The 18581-nt window shown below is 38.7% G+C and overlaps 1 protein-coding gene across 2 annotated transcripts in view; it reads left to right on the top strand.

Annotated features, from left to right (window-relative positions):
• The window catches only part of PCMT1 (protein-L-isoaspartate (D-aspartate) O-methyltransferase), a 35499-nt gene extending 19254 nt beyond the window's left edge, over window positions 1-16245 (top strand). Inside the window, exons 5-8 of one of the 2 annotated variants that reach the window (XM_052673557.1) lie at window positions 1919-2039; window positions 7918-8003; window positions 9070-9286; window positions 14094-16245. In XM_052673557.1, the coding sequence (XP_052529517.1) occupies window positions 1919-2039; window positions 7918-8003; window positions 9070-9249 (387 nt within the window). In that variant the 3' untranslated portion in view covers window positions 9250-9286; window positions 14094-16245. The remainder of the gene's footprint in view (window positions 1-1918; window positions 2040-7917; window positions 8004-9069; window positions 9287-14093) is intronic. The other variant, XM_052673548.1, reaches the window with a different exon arrangement.
• Window positions 16246-18581: the final 2336 nt, after the last annotated feature.

Raw genomic sequence — 18581 nt, 5'->3', positions numbered from 1 at the left:
GGTGTTGTGGAATGCCTTGCAAACACACGTTTTGTGGAGCATATTGAACAAATGCATTTTTCCGTTCGATAGCATTATTACTGTGTAACACAGATCTCACTTCAACCACTTGAATGGACGTAGATAAGAGTACATACTGCTCCAATGCAGTTTTCTTCTTGTATAAAAATTCTTTCTAACACACTACCATCGTTCCAGGTGATGTACTTTCAAGCTTCAGTCAGCCTTTTCCTATCAGAATTCAGTGGGAGGTATGCTTACTGGCCATACTTCTCAGTCTGCTTGAGATCTAGAAGGAACATCTGGTATTTGTGGCATAAGCTGCTGAGTGCACATTGATGTCATGGCAGCTTTACTCCTGCGAGAGTAGTCTCTCTTGTAGCATCCCTAGAGGGCATTTTATTTACTTTAGTGTGGATTTCTGTGACATTACCCTGAAGGGCCTGTACCGTATATTTTGCCGGCTTTTGGTACGTTCCTGCAAACAGCAGCCTCTAGCTGTTATAGTGAAAACTTGCCATGTGTCTTGTTCTGTTTCACATGCTAGGCCAGTCTTGTTCCAACTGAAATAGAAGAGGTAGCACCGCTCTTTCTGTGTTTTTAAAGTAGGACTTGCTCATGAGGGAACATAAAAGCTGATTATTACTGTGGTGGGAGTTTTCTTAAATTTTCATGTCTTAGAAAGAGTAAAATAAAAGATACAGAAGCATTACTGACATATTCAAACGTGGCCATTATAAGGCAGAGTTGTGTGACAACATGGACTTCCAGAACGTATTTTGCTATTGAGTTCTTTGAAATGGATCCTGCAAAAGGTTTTCTTATTCAATGGTTTGGATTATTTTTCTCCTCTCTCCAAGACTGAAATATTTTTTCTGGAATAAAGGCACAATTCCAGAACGGAAGCTATTTTATTTCTTTTTTTAGGATTATACTCTTTAAAAGTATGTTAATTTTGGAGACCTGTTTCCCCTGAAAATACACAGATCTTTTATGACCACCTGTGAGTTACAAGCTCTCAAAAGTTCTGCTCTCCTAGTGGAAGAGAGCTGTAAATATGAAATCACAGAATGTCCTGGGTTGAAAAGGACCATGATGATCATCGAGTTTCAACCCCCTGCTATGTGCAGGGTCGCCAACCACCAGACCAGGCTGCCCAGAGCCACATCCAGCCTGGCCTTGAATGCCTCCAGGGATGGGGCATCCACAGCCTCCTTGGGCAACCTGTTCCAGTGCATCACCACCCTCTGAGTGAAAAACTTCCTAATATCTAACCTAAACCTCCCTGTCTCAGTTTAAAACCATTCCCCCTTGTCCTGTCACTATCCAACCTCGTAAATTCATGAATGTTCACGAATGCAAGAGGTTAGATGGAAGTTGTCCCTGTTAACTGTTAAATTTGACTCTAAAAGATTAGAACCCTTGAGATAACTTAGAACAAAATATGTGACTTAACTATTTTCTCTGAAATAAGGTTTTTCTCTTTAGAAAAAAAACAAATAAACAATTCACAATGTAATTTTTAAGGACGTTTACTTGGAATGGAAGGACATTAGTTCCAGTCTTTGTTCTTGAAGTCCTTGCCTCTTATTGGATGTAATACATATACTCATTGTATAATTTGACTTCCAAAAATTCAGAGGAGAATTCCCCCTTAATATTTTAAATTGACTGTGAATTGATTCTTAAAAAGTTTACTGTAACAAACATAAGTCTTAGCTGGCGAGCTTTAGTTAGTGGTTGCTTGTAGCAGTCAGAATGTGTAATTTTAAGCAGTGTTATTAATAGCATTGGTAAGGTACTACCACTTTGTTGATTTGTTTTTGTACTAGAGAAATGGGCTGAAGAGATGGAAATTCTGATTCTATAAGTAAACCATAAATAGCAGAATTTATTGAACCGTATATTTTTATTTCAGGTTGGTCCCAAAGGACAAGTTGTAGGAATTGATCATATCAAAGAACTAGTAGATGACTCAATAAATAACGTCAAAAAAGACGATCCCACATTGCTGTCTTCAGGAAGAGTGAAACTGATTGGTGAGCATCAGACTCTGATATACTTATTACTTAAACTGGTATTCTTTCTAACAGCTGGTTGAAAGTGACTAGAATTTGAACGTGAGTAAAAATTCTGATATAAGAAGTTAAACCAAAAAAAGAAGGGCCAATTAACTAAAGAAGGAAGAGCCAATTCTTTTGGCCTTTGAAAAACACCATCTTTGCACCCTTTTGAGAATATGGCTTCTGGCAATCTTAAGGAATATGTACTCATTTTATTATGAAAGCTGAACATGCAAGCATTTTCTGATGAAAATACTTTTCATGCTAAAGCAGTCATATTAGTTTGCTTTTTAAAATTGGGCTTCAGTGCACAGCTTTAAATGTGCTGTCATCTAAATTTGAACACTTTAACAGAGCATTCATACTTCTGATATGGTAATTGAGAAAGCTGCAAGCAGAGGGTAGAGTGGAAAAAATACTAGATTGGTAATATGCATCACTGAAGCTTCTCAGTTGTTTTTAAAATTAACTGTGTTTCTGTTTTAGGGAAGTGATTAATGGATGCAAACTAGTTTAAATGAAAGTTGCTAGTTGAAATAATGCTGAAATTACACAAGGAGAGAATTGTTATTTGTGTTACATGACTAAAGGGGAAAAGATACCTGTTTTTCTCAGTAGAGTCGAAGCTGGCAGGAGGAAAGCATTTCCTTTGTTATCATCATTGCCTTTGTTAAGTTTAAAAAAAGTTGAAGATCTGGGTTATTTTGGGGCCATTCTTTTGAAAGTGCTTGGAAATATTATTATGGCTTGTGATGTTTAGCTCTTACCTTAGTTTCTTCCAGTTTGGATCCTGGATTTCTTTTTTTTTTTTATTTTTCCTTAAATGATGATCTTCTAAATCTTTCTGGAATAAGTACATCAACACATGTACTTGGACACTATCTTATACAATTTTACATCACTGTGAACACTTATGACTTCTTTTTGAAGAAATTTAAGGTGTAACTGAGACTGAGAATTGAGAGAGGAGGTAAGGGGATAACTTCTATTGGTGCTGTACAAGAGCAAATTGACTCCAGTTATACCTGAGACAAACTTTGATGCTCTCCGGAATCTGGAGTTCTAAGTAAATGTCATCACCAATATTATGTTTGACTGTGTAGCAGCATAACTAAGAGACTTCTGACTAGTTCTGTTGTGAGATGCATTAAATACAGGGGGAGGAGTAGCAGGAATGTGAACTAGATGGAGAATAATAATGCTTCAGTTGTGCTGGACTCCTGGGAATATTATGATGTGGAGCTAGAATCAAGATAGAGCTGTTTAAAACCAACAAACAAAAAAACTTGAAAAGGCAGTTATTTGGTGGTAGGAACTGCATGAATTAAACCAAATGAAGCCAGTGGTTAGTCTTTGACGGGTATGTCTGAAACATTCCCCATTGTTTTGTTGCACCGCAGATTTACTGTAGTGACATTTCAGAAGCACCAGTGTTATTTTTCAGTGCAACTGCACTATAAACTGGGGAATTAGGTATCCTTAGGCTATGTCTGTGTTAGTTTGTGGAGTGTAGGTTGGATTTTATTTTGGTTCAGGAGACTGCCTTTTGAGGTGAATCTCTCAACCATTCCCATGAAAGCATACATGGAGAGCACAGACTTTGATTCATTGTGGATGAAACTACACTGGGTGATGTGCTCTGAGAATATGGTCACATAAAGATAACAAGTAAGACTAGGACCGGACCAAAGCAGTCATTCTGAAATGCATATGTTGCACAGACATTAAGTCCTGAGCACAAATTGTTTTGCTGTATGGATTTACTGCTCTTGTGCTTCACTGTTTGCTGATGCAGAAGTGAGATTCCTCTAAGCACAGTGAAGTAATTTTCTTCTGTTTTGTACTCATGCTGCAGTTCTCTGTGAAGCAGGTTTGTGTAGAGACACTGAAGGCTCGAGTACCGTTACAAGCAGATCAGATCTAGGTTCAGAAAGAAGGTACAAAACCTTTTAATGGGAGAAATAATGATTTCCCCTCCGTCCTGTCCCAGTGATTATTTAGTTCATTGACACGCTGCATGTTAAGGCAAATTTGAGTAGGATTTTTCAAGCTGTGAATGCAAGCTCATAATTTGAACCATTTCCTCTTGGAAATTGAATAAAGTAACAATTTGGGTCACAATGAATATATGAATGCTGGCTTGGAAAAAAAAAAAGTTAGTTGTCCTTTGAATATCTGAAAATGTGTTCACATAGGAGTTGGACTTGATGATCCTTATGCATCCCTTTGCTCCCTTGGGGTATTCTATGATTGCGAGTAGTGATGTGCCTGGAGATGGTAATTTTGGCTTGGGCTATTGATTTTAAGAGGAAATTCTGTGGATGTTTTACTTCTTTCTACTGCTGCCAGTGATACAGTGTGCAGAGATCATTTTCACAGACTTTTCTAGGCAGGACACAACGTGTGTTTAAGTCTCAGAGTATGTACATTCTTCTTCAGAAGGCAATTTAGCCAGTGATGACTTTAATTGCTGGTAGTACCAGGGCTTCTACGTGGCGCCTGCTGATGAATCTAAGGGAACGCAGGTCTCCCTGCTTCTCTAGCATCCTTCAAACCAGTATCTGCTTGTCTGAGCTGAAAAAGTCTTTCTCCCTTGCATTCTCTGATTGGAACAGAGTCAACACAGTAACATGTCACTACTCGTTAGAGGAGGTGTACTGTGCTACTAGGATGTAAGTGAATGTAATTGGTACTGTTAGCTGCACTGAGGCTGTTGTTTTTGTTATAAGCCACGTTGGCAGGATCAGAGAGATTAGGTCCTGAAATTAGTGGAGCTTTCATCTTCGTTACAAGTAACAGTAATGGAAGATGGTGAAATCACAGAATGGACAGGGTTGTAAGGGACCTCAAGGATCATGAATCTTCAAACCCCCTGCCACATGCAGGGCCACCAACCTTACATTTAATATTAGACCAGGCTGCCCAGGGCCCCATCCAATCTGGCCTTGATCACCTCTAGGGATGGGGCATCCACAACCTCTCTGGGCAGCCTGTTTCAGCACCTCACCACTCTCTTTGTAGAGAACTTCCTGACATCCAGCCTAAATCTTCCCTCCCTCAACTTAAAACTATTTCCCCTTATTCTGCAGTTGTCAACCCTTCCAGAGAGTTGATTCCCCTCCTGTTTGTAGGCTCCCTTTAGGTACTGAAGTGCTGCAATGAGGTCACCCCACAGCCTTCTTTTCTCCAGGCTGAACAAGCCCAGCTTGTGTTCCTAGTGAAAAGGGTGATAGCCATGAGTTCTCTTGAATCATTGGTTGTTTCTGCTTGGAAGCCTCCAAACTGTGAAGAAAGGGGCTTGTGCTGCTCAGAACTTGTGATGTGTGGAAAGAAAGCACTTTAAAGGGCACCTCAGCAACCAGGGAAACGCGCAGCATTATTGTCTGTAAGCTTTGGATGTAAAGCATACGTGCAGGGTCTTGCTTCAGGACCTAATATGAAAGACAACAAATCTCTGGTTTTAACTATTACAAAATGCTGTCCAGATCTTCCTGCCATGGTCACCATGTAATTATTCTCTTGTGATTTGATGGAAGGCAAAAAGTCAAGTTTCCAGCTCCTGGCCAGAGGTGCAGAACTTCCTTTGATTCATTCAGCCTTTTTATTAATCTCTAATGATAGTAGCTGCCTTTCAGAAGTCAAAGCTCAGTACTAAGACAGCAAACCCCAAGCTACTTGTGCTGAGCAGAGAAATATCTTTATTATCCTTCTTGCTTTTTCTTCTTGAACTGATAACTAAAACTTTTGCACTCACTGAATATGAATTTATGAATGGTTTAGTATCACTTGCTTATTTTTTTTCCTGAAGAACTCCAGAGATAACATTGTGTAAAGCCTAACATGAACTGAACTTACTTTTGGTTTGATCTAAATACCGTGGATACAGTATTCACTTAATTTTTCAAACCTTAATTCAGATTCCAGGCTGTCTTGTAACACACAGTCAGTGATTAAAGACATTCCTGGTAACTTCATTTTCCTTTGAATTCTGTGCTAGTTTGGGCACATTGTAGTGACTGACTATCAGGCTTGGCTGACTGTGCCACTCACCTGCTCTTTCATTCCCTCTTCACAACAGGACAGGTGGAAAAAAATAAGATGACAAATCTCACAGATCAAGCTAAAGATAGAGATCAGTGACTGATTGCTGTGACTGGCAAAGCAAACTACTTGGGGAAAAGTATTGTATTGCCAATTAAAAATAGAATAGGACAGTAAAAAGTAAGCTATAACAGCATTTCCCAGCATTTGCTTCCCAGCATTCCCTTCCCAGCATTTGCTACCAAAATGTTAGCATGTAAACCCAATACACAGATTTATGTCAGATTAACATAGCTAAGATCTTTGGAAGTTTTATTGGCTGTATTTCAAAGGAACCTACAGTTTCAGCATTTGAAAGTTCATAGAGGAAGAATCAAAGTGACTTCTTTTGCCTGATTCTGTTTGTTCCAGGCTTATTTCTGACAAGTAGATTTCTGTAGAACTTGCCAGAGGTTACAATTATTTTATACAGTCTTGGGCTCTGATTTTTTTTTCTCCTAAATAATGGCTTCCATTCTGCTCTTTTGAGAATAGTGAGAGTATGGCAAGCTGCTTTATCTGTATAGGTACTAATATTTGTCTCACACATGAGTAACTGTGAATAATTTATATTTATTTTTTGAATTTTGAATGCAATAATTAGTTTTGTTCCACTGATTTTAATGTTTTATCCAATCCATCACAGGCCTGTTGGTCTCTCTGGTGTGGGCCTTCTGTGATGGCATGCTAAAAGAAGGAATAGGCTTACTGTGAGAATTAGCACATACAGTGCATGAGCAGATTTTGTGTGGCTTTCTGCTTTATATATTTATGGCAGGTACTTAATGTGACCAAAGCAGAGATCATTGAACTTTGAACAATGAGTTTACTTTTTCAGTTTGAGCTCAGATGTAACTCTGGCCTAGGTGATCTAAAAACTTGTATCTTTCAACCTTCAGAATGGCTATTTACATATAGGTCTTTAGATGATTATACATCTTTATTTTAAATGAGGTTGTCAGCTGAAGCAGTAGAAAGTGGGTGAAAAGGTTTCCATATTTGGTTTACAGACTAATGAAGAGATTGAGACTAACTCGTTTGGTCCGTGCAAACCACTTGCTTTATGGCACTGTGAAGACAAATTCTGTAATGATGCTTACAAACATGACTTTGTCCTGTGCATGTATGTCTTCAGAAGTGAGATACCCATCTGTTGTAGTGTGTGTGCCTGTCCAGCACAAAGTGCTGCTCTTCTGTGTCCCATTTCCTTCCAGATTAATTATTGCAGAATGCTCAGTGGGGTGGTATGAAACATCTGTACTGGGATGCTTCTCCATGAGCTGAAACTGCTTCTGTATCCTTTTGAGTAACATGGTCTTCCAACTGGCAGAGCAGTTATAGGTGTATAGTCCATGTGAATACCTAGTTTGTCCTTTCCTTGTCTTAGGAGCCTTACACGTACTTCTGAGACTTAATGGCTGAAGCTTGTGATCTGCTTTGTACTTAAGGACAGCATAAGCAAAAATGAGGCGAAGCATATTTTCTCCTTTTCATTCTCAAATGAAGGGAAAGTCACATCTGTTGGAATGATAGGACACAAATCTGCTTAGGTATCTTTTCTGGATGGACAAAGTGTCTCCAAGAGCTTTCAGAATAATTCAGTGCTTTCTGATTTCTTGTGTTATGCTACTTATTGTGTGTGTATGTGGTTTTTGTTGCATTTACTTTATAGCTATGTTAATATTTTTATATTGACTTCATATTACTTTGACTAAGCAGATTTTGAGTTGGAAAACCTTTGAGAAGGTTAAAAAAAAAAAGTGTTTTCTTGCAGTGGGAGATGGAAGAATGGGATATGCAGAAGAAGCTCCCTATGATGCAATTCATGTAGGAGCTGCAGCACCAGTTGTGCCCCAAGCAGTAAGCCATTTATGTTTTTGTGTGTGTTATTCATTAATCTCTTAGCTGTAAAAACCATTTTATATACTTAAATATGTAAAATACTTCAGAGAGTTGCACTGCTGGGCAGTATCAGTGGGTAGGATGCTGTTAGAGCATGGTCTGTATTGGATTTCTGGTTGGTTTGCTAAAGGCTGCATGTTCTAATAACTTTCCTGTAGACATGTTTTAAATTGTCAGGTGTAGAAGTCAGTGCTACAGCAATGGAATATTTTCCTTAATAAATTGTTTTTGTCATAATTGAATGACAAAATTTAAATATTTGTTTCCCAGGTTCTGAGACATTGGGCCTGTTGGAAAAATAATGTGCTCAGCTGGAAATATAGAGCGCATATATTTTTACTTACCAGCTTCTGGGAGCTACTGATCAGCTGTAATTAACCACCTTCTTAATTATAAAAACAAAAAGAGGTTTCCAGGCAATTCTCTCACATTCTGTGTTTCTTATCACTTATCTTAACATTCATATAGAATAGTTTCATTAAGTGTTGTTCCATTAACAGAATAAAAGAAAAGCTTTTAGGTAACCCATATGTTTGACAATTTGAAATTATTCAAGAAAGACAATGTCACAGATGTCAAATTGTATTCTAAGGGCACGAGAGTCATTTATCCCACAAAATGTTAGACAGTGGGCCTGTACCAATAAGTAATAAGTATCAAACTTTTATATCTGGCAGTTTAAAAAGAATTTACTGTTTTTAAAAAAATAATATATATGTATAATAACAATTAATGGTTTTGATGCGTTTCCCAGCTTGTATAGAAACTAAAACTGCATCTGACACAACCCAATTTTTTTACCTTATTTTGGGATTACATGAAATTACTGTGAATGTGTTTTGCAATGTTGATTTTTGCCATGTTGTCATGTTTCTCATTTTCAGTGTTTTATTGTTAATTGAAGTAGTTATCTACTGCATAATAGCAGATAAACAATATGGCAAAGCTGCTCATGTAATGTTATCAATGTTGGATCCAGCTTCTCTAAGTGGCTGGTTACATTCTAATTTCTGTTGTGTTCTAGCTTATAGATCAGTTAAAACCTGGCGGAAGATTGATATTACCAGTTGGTCCTGCAGGGGGAAACCAGATGCTTGAACAGTATGACAAACTAGAAGATGGCAGTGTCAAAATGAAGCCTCTGATGGGAGTGATATATGTGCCTTTAACAGATAAAGAGAAGCAGTGGTCCAGGTGGAAGTGATTTTCTGTTCCACTTACTTCTTCCACATACACGCAAGGTGAAAGGGTGTGAATTTTAAGCAGATAGACTGCAAGGCCTGCGTTTGCTGCTGTCATTGCTTTCTGCTGCTCCATACCATGAAAAGTGACTCAGTTTGCATTACTACGTCAGCAAGAGGAGGTTATGCAAAGTTTAAGTTAAATTAAAAGCAGAAAAAAATATTGCATGAGTTGCACTTTGTCTCTTTTGGACTCATGTTTTCTTTAGTTTTGGTGTGTTGAAGTTACTTTTTTCTTTTTAGTTTTTTAAAATAGAATATTCTCTACGTTAAAACTTCTTTTAATGAACTCTTTATAAGCAACTTGCCAAATAGGGTAAAGTGTGAAATACTACTGAAAAATAAATATAGTGTAAGTTAGTGGTAATTAGCTGTTCATTTTTTTATTTTCCTGAAATGCCACAAGTTAAGATAAAATCCTTAGGGGGCAACATAGATTATCTTCTTAACTCCTTTTTCTCAGCCTCTAAGCAGCAGAAAGTGAAGAAGCTAATCCCCTCTTTTGTGTAGCATAAGTGCATTTGAATAGCGTTCAGAACACTTTCTCAGACTTGTTAATAAGTCTGTCACCTGTCTCTCGGGGATATGTTTGAGTTCTACAATGCAGCAAGCTCTCAAGGCCTTTCTAGAAATAGTAGACCTTCCAATGAGTTGAGCTGAATGAGCAGAAACACAGCATAGCACAGCTGCCAGCTTAAACTACTCTATTTGTATGACACTGAACAAAGCAGCAGTCCTGTTTTGCTTCCTGCCAGAAAACATTTGTGAATGTGTTATCTGTTTTAATGAAGTGCACAGATCTGTACTGAGCTCTGGAAACAGCTTTTGAGCTTTATATTTCTTGCATATTATTTTTTTTCTAGATATTCTGTGGTACAGCTTATGATTTGGATACACAAACACTTCAACTTTAAGATATCAAAATGTCCATAAGAAAGTACAAATAAAGCAGTTAGTATTACTGCTGCCTGCTGAAACTTCATTGTAGTGTTTGTTGGATGGCTGTATAGTGGCTGTGTACAAATTAGTGTTAGAACATGAGTTCTAAATGAGCTTAGATCAGATATTGCAAAACATACTTACTATTCAGATTTTCTGTATGTTATGCAAATTAATACTTTATCCTTGAACCTTAGCAGTGTTCTGTCAGCATGGTATTTGAGGATTTCTTGCCACTATGTAAGGATTTGAAAGTCTCATTTTGTGATTACTTTCCTTCTCTGACAAATGTGACCGACTTTATTCAAATATGGAGTTTAGGCTTTGAAAAAGAATATTCTTCTTGAGCTATCTTTTTTTCCAGAGAGTTTTAAAGCACATTTTTCTGCTTTTCCATCTGACCTTATGATAGTAGCAGTCGTTTTTCCTAGCACCAATGAGTATTTTTATAAATAGTGTTTCTTGAAGGATTTCTGGAAGCATGGCTATCCCACGCTGCTAATGAGGGTGTAGTATATTTAGGATCTTAGAATTCTAAAGTCTTCATAACTCAAGTGCACAGTTCTGTACTCTGCTTTCTCTATTAGTGCAAGAAGAGGTAATGAGTTCTTTTGGATTTCATTCAGTCCTGTGTGCTGGTTCTTTTGTTGTTTGTTTGTTTGATTTCAATCTTTTCCCCACAGATTTTTTTTTAAAAGTCTTTGATCTGTTCTGAAATACTTCATGATTTATTTTATTGTGTTAAAAACATATTGGTGTTATCAGAACAGATAAGCTTAGCCTGAAGTATGACCTTACAGTGGCATAAAGGCTTTTCTTCTGATGTATGTTTAATCTGCTTCAGACTTGGAAATCTCTGTGAAAAGACATCTCTGAAGTCCAGTTATTACAATATCTCCTTTCTTAAATTGTCCTTTGATCTGAAGAAAACTGCCATTCCCTTCCTAGGGAGCTGCTGTATTGTAGACTTTAAAGGAGGTGGTTACCTGTCTTTTTTTTTTTTTTTGATACTTTTCCTGATTGGTTAGACCAAAGTGCTGCTCAGCCACCTGCTGCTAAGGAATCTCCTAATAACAATTCAGTATTTGCTATCTATGCTACCATCAAAGAAAAAAGAGGTGTGGTGTTTTTTTGTTTTTTTGTTTTTTTTTTTCCTGAGCTTCTTAGATTTCAGTTTATCTTTCCTAAATTGTTGAAGACCTGTGAGTGGAGATCAGTGAAAGACTCATTTACTCTTCTGAAAGAGCTTAATTAGATCTCTCTGTAATAAAGGGCTGTAGTATAAGAGAGGCTCCTGCAGCTGTAGATCCCAAATTAATTGGATTTGAATGGTGTGTGTGTATATATATATATATATATTTCTTATATATTACAAAAGAAATATATATATATATATATATATTTTTTTTTTTTTAAGAGGACTTCAAGAATCCTTTATCCTTAGCTCAGTTCTCTCAGGTAACATCACATCAAGTGCTTTCATTCCTAAAGCAGGGAACTGCTTCATCATGTTCAGAATTGGTGTTCTTTCACAAAACAGTTGTAGCATGATAGCTTCTGATTCATACAGTTGAGGCCAAGATCAATTGATGCTGTTTTGCAATGTATATTTCAGTCTGCTAGCTAATTGCATTAGGTGAAAAGCTGTAAATGTTTTTCTTTAACATTTCTGTACACACAGATAATAATGCACACATGAGCTCAGTTTCTCATAACTGTAAAAAAATAAGCACTGCATGATTTTAACACACAGATGATGAATTGTTTTGGGCTGGCATGCTGTTGTTGGATTCAGAAGTAGTGAAGCCTGGGTGAAAAGTCCTTTGAGGGAGGCCAATCCCCTTACTACCAGTGTATGTTTGAACAAACAGAGTATGAAAATCTGTATTTTGAAAGTGACATCTAAGATGTACTTCTTTTTTGTTGGGAACACCTTAAAGCAATGGGAGATTGGTTAACACACTGGCATGCCAATATAGCTCATTTGAATTCTAAGTACAAATACCATTTTGTAAAAGAGAAAACCCTCAAATACATTAAGTTAGCTGGCAAAAACTTTGCCAAAATTTGTATATGAGTAATGTGCCATCTTTAATACTTCCAGAGCAAGTATAGGGTTTCTCTTTGGCTTTCAATTTTTTGAGGGTCTCGCTTGGGTGTGAAGGATCCAGAAGTGTTTGGCGCAGTAAAAGACCTGGCTTTTGCAAAGCTGTGAGAGTATGTGGTAGGATTCAGGATGCAAATCACAGCAGCTATGAGACATGTTGAGATTCAACCAGCAGTAACAGTAGTCATTATTTACATATTTTTTGATGTAAATATCAACAGGTGGCACAGCTCCTGGAAGCATTAAGGAAGAATGGAGTAATTGCCTAAGAGTCACCTGCACTGCGTTTTAATCTCTGTGTCAGAGGTTCATTCATTTCATCTGTTTAAAGCAGATACCTACTCCGTGAAACATTCAAATACAGAGACCTTCCAAACATTTGGCTGTAAACAGATTTTTATCTTGCTGCTGCCAAGATTTGTCCTCCCTTTTGCTTTTTTCTGCTTTTTCAATTCTTGTGACACTCTGAAGCTGTATTATCAGTACCTATGCTATAGAAGGCAGTGCAAAGTGCAAAGAATGCAAATATTTTTCTAACAAATCGTAAGATTTGTATTCCAGCTGCATTAGATAGAACTGGTTGCAGAAGCCTTATCAGTTGCTTTTAAAATGATGTGCATGTTGCCATTCCATGCTCTATGGTTTGTGAACAGTAACGCCTTTGTAACTTCAAAGCTTTTGCTTGTGTGCACGTAGCACTATATTTTTTGTGGGTTAGTTTGCATGATAGATGGAAATACTGGTGTGTACTGAGCCAGCAATCACATTAGTGAGGTTTTTGTTAACTCGAACATTAGCTATGGCTAATGAGAGCAGTGCACTTACTAAAAGAAAGTGCAGTAAGCCCAGTTTATAGATTGCTTGTGCCTTGTGGATGAAAGAGGGGAAAAGCAAACACTTCTGATTAAGTTTTCCAGTGTTCGTAGTGCCAATGCACTGCTTTCAGATTTGATGAGCATCTGGCATTAAAGTTAATGCTTTGGAAATATTTAAACAAATCACCAATGTGAGATAATTTCACTGTTGGAATATGGGTTCTATGGATTCCCTGTTTCAGTGTGTTTTGCAGAATGTGTAGAAATGAAAGCCTGCATTTTCCTGTGTCATCACAGTGATTTAGAGACTTCTTGAAGCATCCTTTCTCCTCCTTGAATTTACTTCTGATGTAACAACTCCCTTTCTAAATCGCACACTATGATTTAGTGTTTCAGGAGCTAATACAGTTTCTCTGAGAAAGAAATAAAATAGTTGATGTAGACTTTATGATGTTGATGTGAGGTTGATGAAGTGGATCTTTTAAGGTCCTTTCCAATCCCTGACATTCTGAATTCCCAGTTTTCTTAAGAGACTGTAACTGCAGTTAAGCTTGTCTCTTTGGTAGCTACAATGAATGGTTTTTGCCAGCACTGTCTAGTAACCTGGCTCTGTTTCTTGCCAGTATGGAGCGAGTGGAGGTTGGATGACAGCCAGCTGTGTAACTTTAAAAAAAATTACTGATTTTGGTGGTGTGGCAGACATTCACTTGAGTAAATGATCTATTTGAAGTAGAGAAGGGACTTGTATTTCACAATAGGTCACACAATTGAGACAGTATGAGATTGCTGTTGCATTTCCTTTTTGACTAAATGCTTGAAGAGATTTCTGAAATTTTGCCAATTTGTTTGAGCCTTTAAATGTGTTCTGATACAGGAACAAGACTTTTCAAATCTAATTTCCAGAGAGATTAGAAGTATAACTACTGTGTGTGTTTTCTTTCTGCAGGGATGAATTGTAAAAGCTACATCATCTTGACCCAAACATAGTGTTACAGTGGACTGCTCATCTCCAGTTCTAAAAGCTTTTTGAAAACCAACAGCATTGCAGCTTGTTTTGGACTTCGTTATACTGTTGTTATCAGCATGGAAAAGCGTGGTGTTTGTTTTATTTTTTTAGATGCTCGAGGCAAATCTGATAAAGATATGGTAAAAAGTTTTATGTGGGCACTGTTTTATTTAACATGCCTTTATTTTACTCTCATCTGTTTGAAGTGAATTTCTGCAGATGAACTGTGGATGAAGATCTATAGCTTGTGAACTCTAATTTTGATGGGGGTACTTGAACACTCTCACTTCTCTTGGCTCCCGTGTCCCTTGGTAAAACTGCTTCTGTGCACCTTATGACACTACATAGGCAATACCAGGTTTTCTGTGTTCCAATGTCTGCTAGATGCTACTAAAAGGAAATGAACTTTTTTTTTTAAGCTTTTGACATGGTGTCATAGACTAGCATGTAGTAGATACAATCAGCTGCTTTATTACCTTAAAATCAGGCATTTGTATATATTGAATTTAAAAACATCGAAGTTGGCTGCTCTTACTAAACATTGCTGTTTGAGTTGGACATAAAAGACGTGGTTTTCCCTTTGTTTCTAAAATTAGTTAATGAAAACCTGAAACGCTGTTTTGGTTTACGGCTCACTGCTGTTACAGTAAACATAGATTTGCCTCCAAAAATACATGAGAGCTGCATCCCAGTCACTGGGATAATAAGGCTAAAAACAAGAGGGAGTTTGTGCTTGTGTGGAGGACTATGGTCAGTATGTGGCAGACATACAGATCTTTGCATTATTTAAAAATAGGAAACAGATCAATATCTAGTCTGGTTCAAAGCGAAAGTTGCTTTTGACAAGGCCACGTGCTGAATTAATGTGCTCTTTTTTTTCTGACTCTGGAAAAATTCCATTCTTTTGAAAAGCAAACTCTTGTTATACAAGGAAAACATGTGTGATACATGTAGAATGGGTAGAGAATCCCGGACTCTTACCTACAGTTGTTCAACTTTCATGTAGAAGAATCATTGGAAGGCTATAAATTTTTTTTTTCTGCCCCAAGTTTTCTATTTTAGTATAGGAAAATGCAAAGCAGTACAGCAAATTGAGCTGCTTTGGAAAAGTGGAGAAGCATGTCTGATTCTTCTTGCTCAGATTGGAGCAACTGGGAAATATTGTAGGCAGCATGTTGTTGTTTTCTTTTTAATGATAAAAAGGATTATAGAATAAAATAACCAGTATAAACACAGCCATCGTGATCACTGTAAAATGCATTTGGATGTCTGTGGCAGAACAGCTATGTTTTGTGATAGGATTAATCACTGAAAGCACAAAGGCTAAAAAATTCAAAGGCCTCTGGATTTGGAAGAGGTAAAATTTTAAATAACCTTCCCTGCGAAGGTCGGCACAGTCCCATTCCTGTGTGAAAGTGATGTATCAATTCACATAGATGTTTGGAAGTCAGTGTACCACCTCCCGATCTGGCCACCGTCTGGGAGCACACAGACTGATGTTATAAAGGAATTAGTACAGCGTGTGTTCTAGAAAACACAGTTCAGAAAAACCCATCTGTGTCTGAATTTGTACTAACCCACAATCAACTGTGAATCTAGTTGTTGGTGTTGAAGTGAACTATCTTAAATGATGCATGCTCATGTTCAGCCTTTTGGTCACTGTATCATTCAGTTTGAGTTCAGCTTTATTTACATCATCTCACTAATTAGTCAAAGGAAAGATAAGAACTCAACTGTCTCCAAATTTTTGTCTCTGGACACAGTAACAAGCTAGCCTAAGGCAGGAGAGGTGACGGAGCTGAGACCTGGCAACAGCTCTGTGAGGAGAACACTTCAGGGACCAAGGCTGCGACAAGGCACCCGTTCTGCAGAAGGAATTGATGGCAGTCGGGGTGCTTGGGCAGGGTGGAGCATGCAGGGGCAGCGTTAGGAACTGGGGAATGAAGACCCCTCCGTGGTGGAGCAATGGTTCTGAAGTACAAGCTTCTTGGAGAAGAGGACAGGTTGATGTGCAGAAGAGTTGAAGAGCTTGAATAAATGCTGTGTGAAATGTCTGAATTGCTACTTTGCCAAATAAATTGAGAGGAAGCTGAATTTAGATGTCCGGGTTTATTTCTTTATTTCTGAAATCTTTGCCTTCGCAAGACTTCGCAGATCCAATAAGAAAGCAAGCCTGTATAAGAAATGCTAAATGACCAGAATCGTGTCCATTTTTAGTTAGTTAATGTGCTGCAGCACATGGCAGCAGTTACCAAGTCTGGTGTGTAAATGCAGTTGTGTGGTGCTTATTGGAGTTTCTTACAGTGGACACCAGCGTGTTTGGAGAGCACATGAATGGGTTTTCACCAAGCCTGTTAGTTCTGTATGTGTGCACTGTTGTTCCTCCATGGCTGAGGTCAGCTGCCTGGTCTAGTTGTTGGGTTCTGGGCTTTCCTTTCTAACTACAGGGCTGCTGTGTAATTATGGACATCGCTGATCCATTGCAGTTGTGGGGAACAGCATGGCTGAAGAAAGTTGTTCTGAATTTAATGTCAGTGCCATCTCCTCTGTGCATTAGGAACTGGAAGGTATGCAAAACTGTGTTAAAATTTCCTGCTCTATCATCTTTAAAATGGGTTTACATGCTTTGAAACCTGTAAAAGGTTATTTCTGCTATGGCTTTCTGTGGTGGCTCAGTGCTTCAGGCTTCTCTGTGCTCCAGAGGTCCAGAGCAGCATTTGGTGCCCTGAGGGTGTTTCTGCTGTATTGCACGTGTACTCGTAGCTCTATGTTCTTGTGTCCTACCTGAGCTAACTAGCAGCTGAAAAATACATGGTAAAGGTAATTCTACACATTTCCCCCTCCCCCAAATATTCCCTGTTTACAAATACTTTTGCCTTTTCTTACTCTGGCCAAACTGTTTTGTGGGCTCTATTTTTCAGAGTAATCCCAATGTATTAATTGCCTCTGTGATCTGTCAGCTCTCTTTGAATCTTTTCTAGCTTTTTCCCATTGCTTGTACTATTTCAGCTTCTGCCACTAGAAAGCAAAATAATCAGTTTCCAACATGGGGAGGCCATTGTGCTGTGTTTGTGCTGCCCTGTTCCCTGCCAGCCGCCCACCAGTTTGCAGTTTGGACTGGAACTTTATGCTTTGTTTAGGGTTTTAAAAACAAGTGGAGCATCATGCTGACCTGTTTCAGCCCTCTAGTTTTGCAAATGTGCTTCTGGAACTGCTCTTCCCTAATGTTGCAAGACCATGGAAGGTGTGGGGCCTTCAGGCCAAGACTGTTCAGAATGGGACTGCATAGAAAAATGGGATTCCGAATTGCAGATACGGTTCAGGTAGGCACTGCCTGATACTTGGAAACAGATTGTACACTTATGTGTATGTAAGTGTCTGAAAGGCAAAACAATTCAAAATAAAGCAATCTAACCAAAATGTGTACCTTGCTCAGCATTAAAACACCAATGAAACATTTTGATGACCTCTCCTAATACTCAGAGAAGTAGCATCCATTGGTGTATGCTGTCAGAACAGTCTGTGTTCTCTGTTTCTCTGGCGAAGGGACACTGGTGCTGGAAGGCAGCTGGGCTGGGCGGTCTGCAGTCAGCCCTGGGAGCTGCAAGGAGGGCTGCAGGAGCCAGTGGACGGGGCTCCTTGCATGCTCCAGAGCACGGCTTCCTGATGTGCTCAGGTGTGCTTCTGCTCAGTGATTTGGTGTCACTCATTTTAAGGCAAATAACTTGTAGAAAGTGAACATTACTGAGTTTTGTACAAACTGCAGGAGTTGAGCTGGCTTTGTCTTGCTCTTCATCTGGCTGAGGATGCCCATGCTTTCTGGTGAAGCGCAAGTTTTTTCTTAATTTCAGACTAGCTGAGGAGTTTCCAGGTACCTTAGTGCATTGGTCTGCATAGCAGCAAATCCCACCACCGCCTCTTAGAAGTCTCTGGGCAGACAACTGCAACACATTGGTAGCTGCTGCCAAGTGCTGCACTGCTTTTCTTGCTGCTGTGGAGAGATGGTGAAGAAGGATTTGCTGTTTCACTAAACTGCAAACAAAGCCAAACAATGATTTTTTTTCAGTGATGGGAAATGCACCCTAAGCAGGTGGGTAGCGCGTCTTTTCTGGATGGCTGTATTTGTAATGCGGTCTTCTGGGTCTTGCACAATTTGCCATGCCTGCTGTAGAAAGAGAAGCTGTGCTCCCAGGTTAGAAATGGATGATAGCATCAGAGACTCCTGGATGCCATCAATTGCTGCAGTCTGAACAATCAGACTCTTCCTCACTCAGCAGGAGGGCCCTGGGAAGCAGTGCTGGCAGCCCAACCTCCACAGCTGCTGTGCTGCATGGCTCAAGTCTTGCTCTTGATGCCAACAATGGATAAAGAGGGGAGGTCTGTCTCTCTCCTTCTTAGCCTTCTTGCAACAAAATGTCCCTACGTTCT

This window comes from Tympanuchus pallidicinctus, unplaced genomic scaffold, assembly GCF_026119805.1.
Source record: "Tympanuchus pallidicinctus isolate F22 unplaced genomic scaffold, pur_lepc_1.0 scaffold1, whole genome shotgun sequence".
Taxonomy (NCBI): Eukaryota; Metazoa; Chordata; class Aves; order Galliformes; family Phasianidae; genus Tympanuchus; species Tympanuchus pallidicinctus.
Note: the sequence above shows the minus strand (reverse complement) of the source record. Positions and strands in the feature narration are given on the sequence as shown.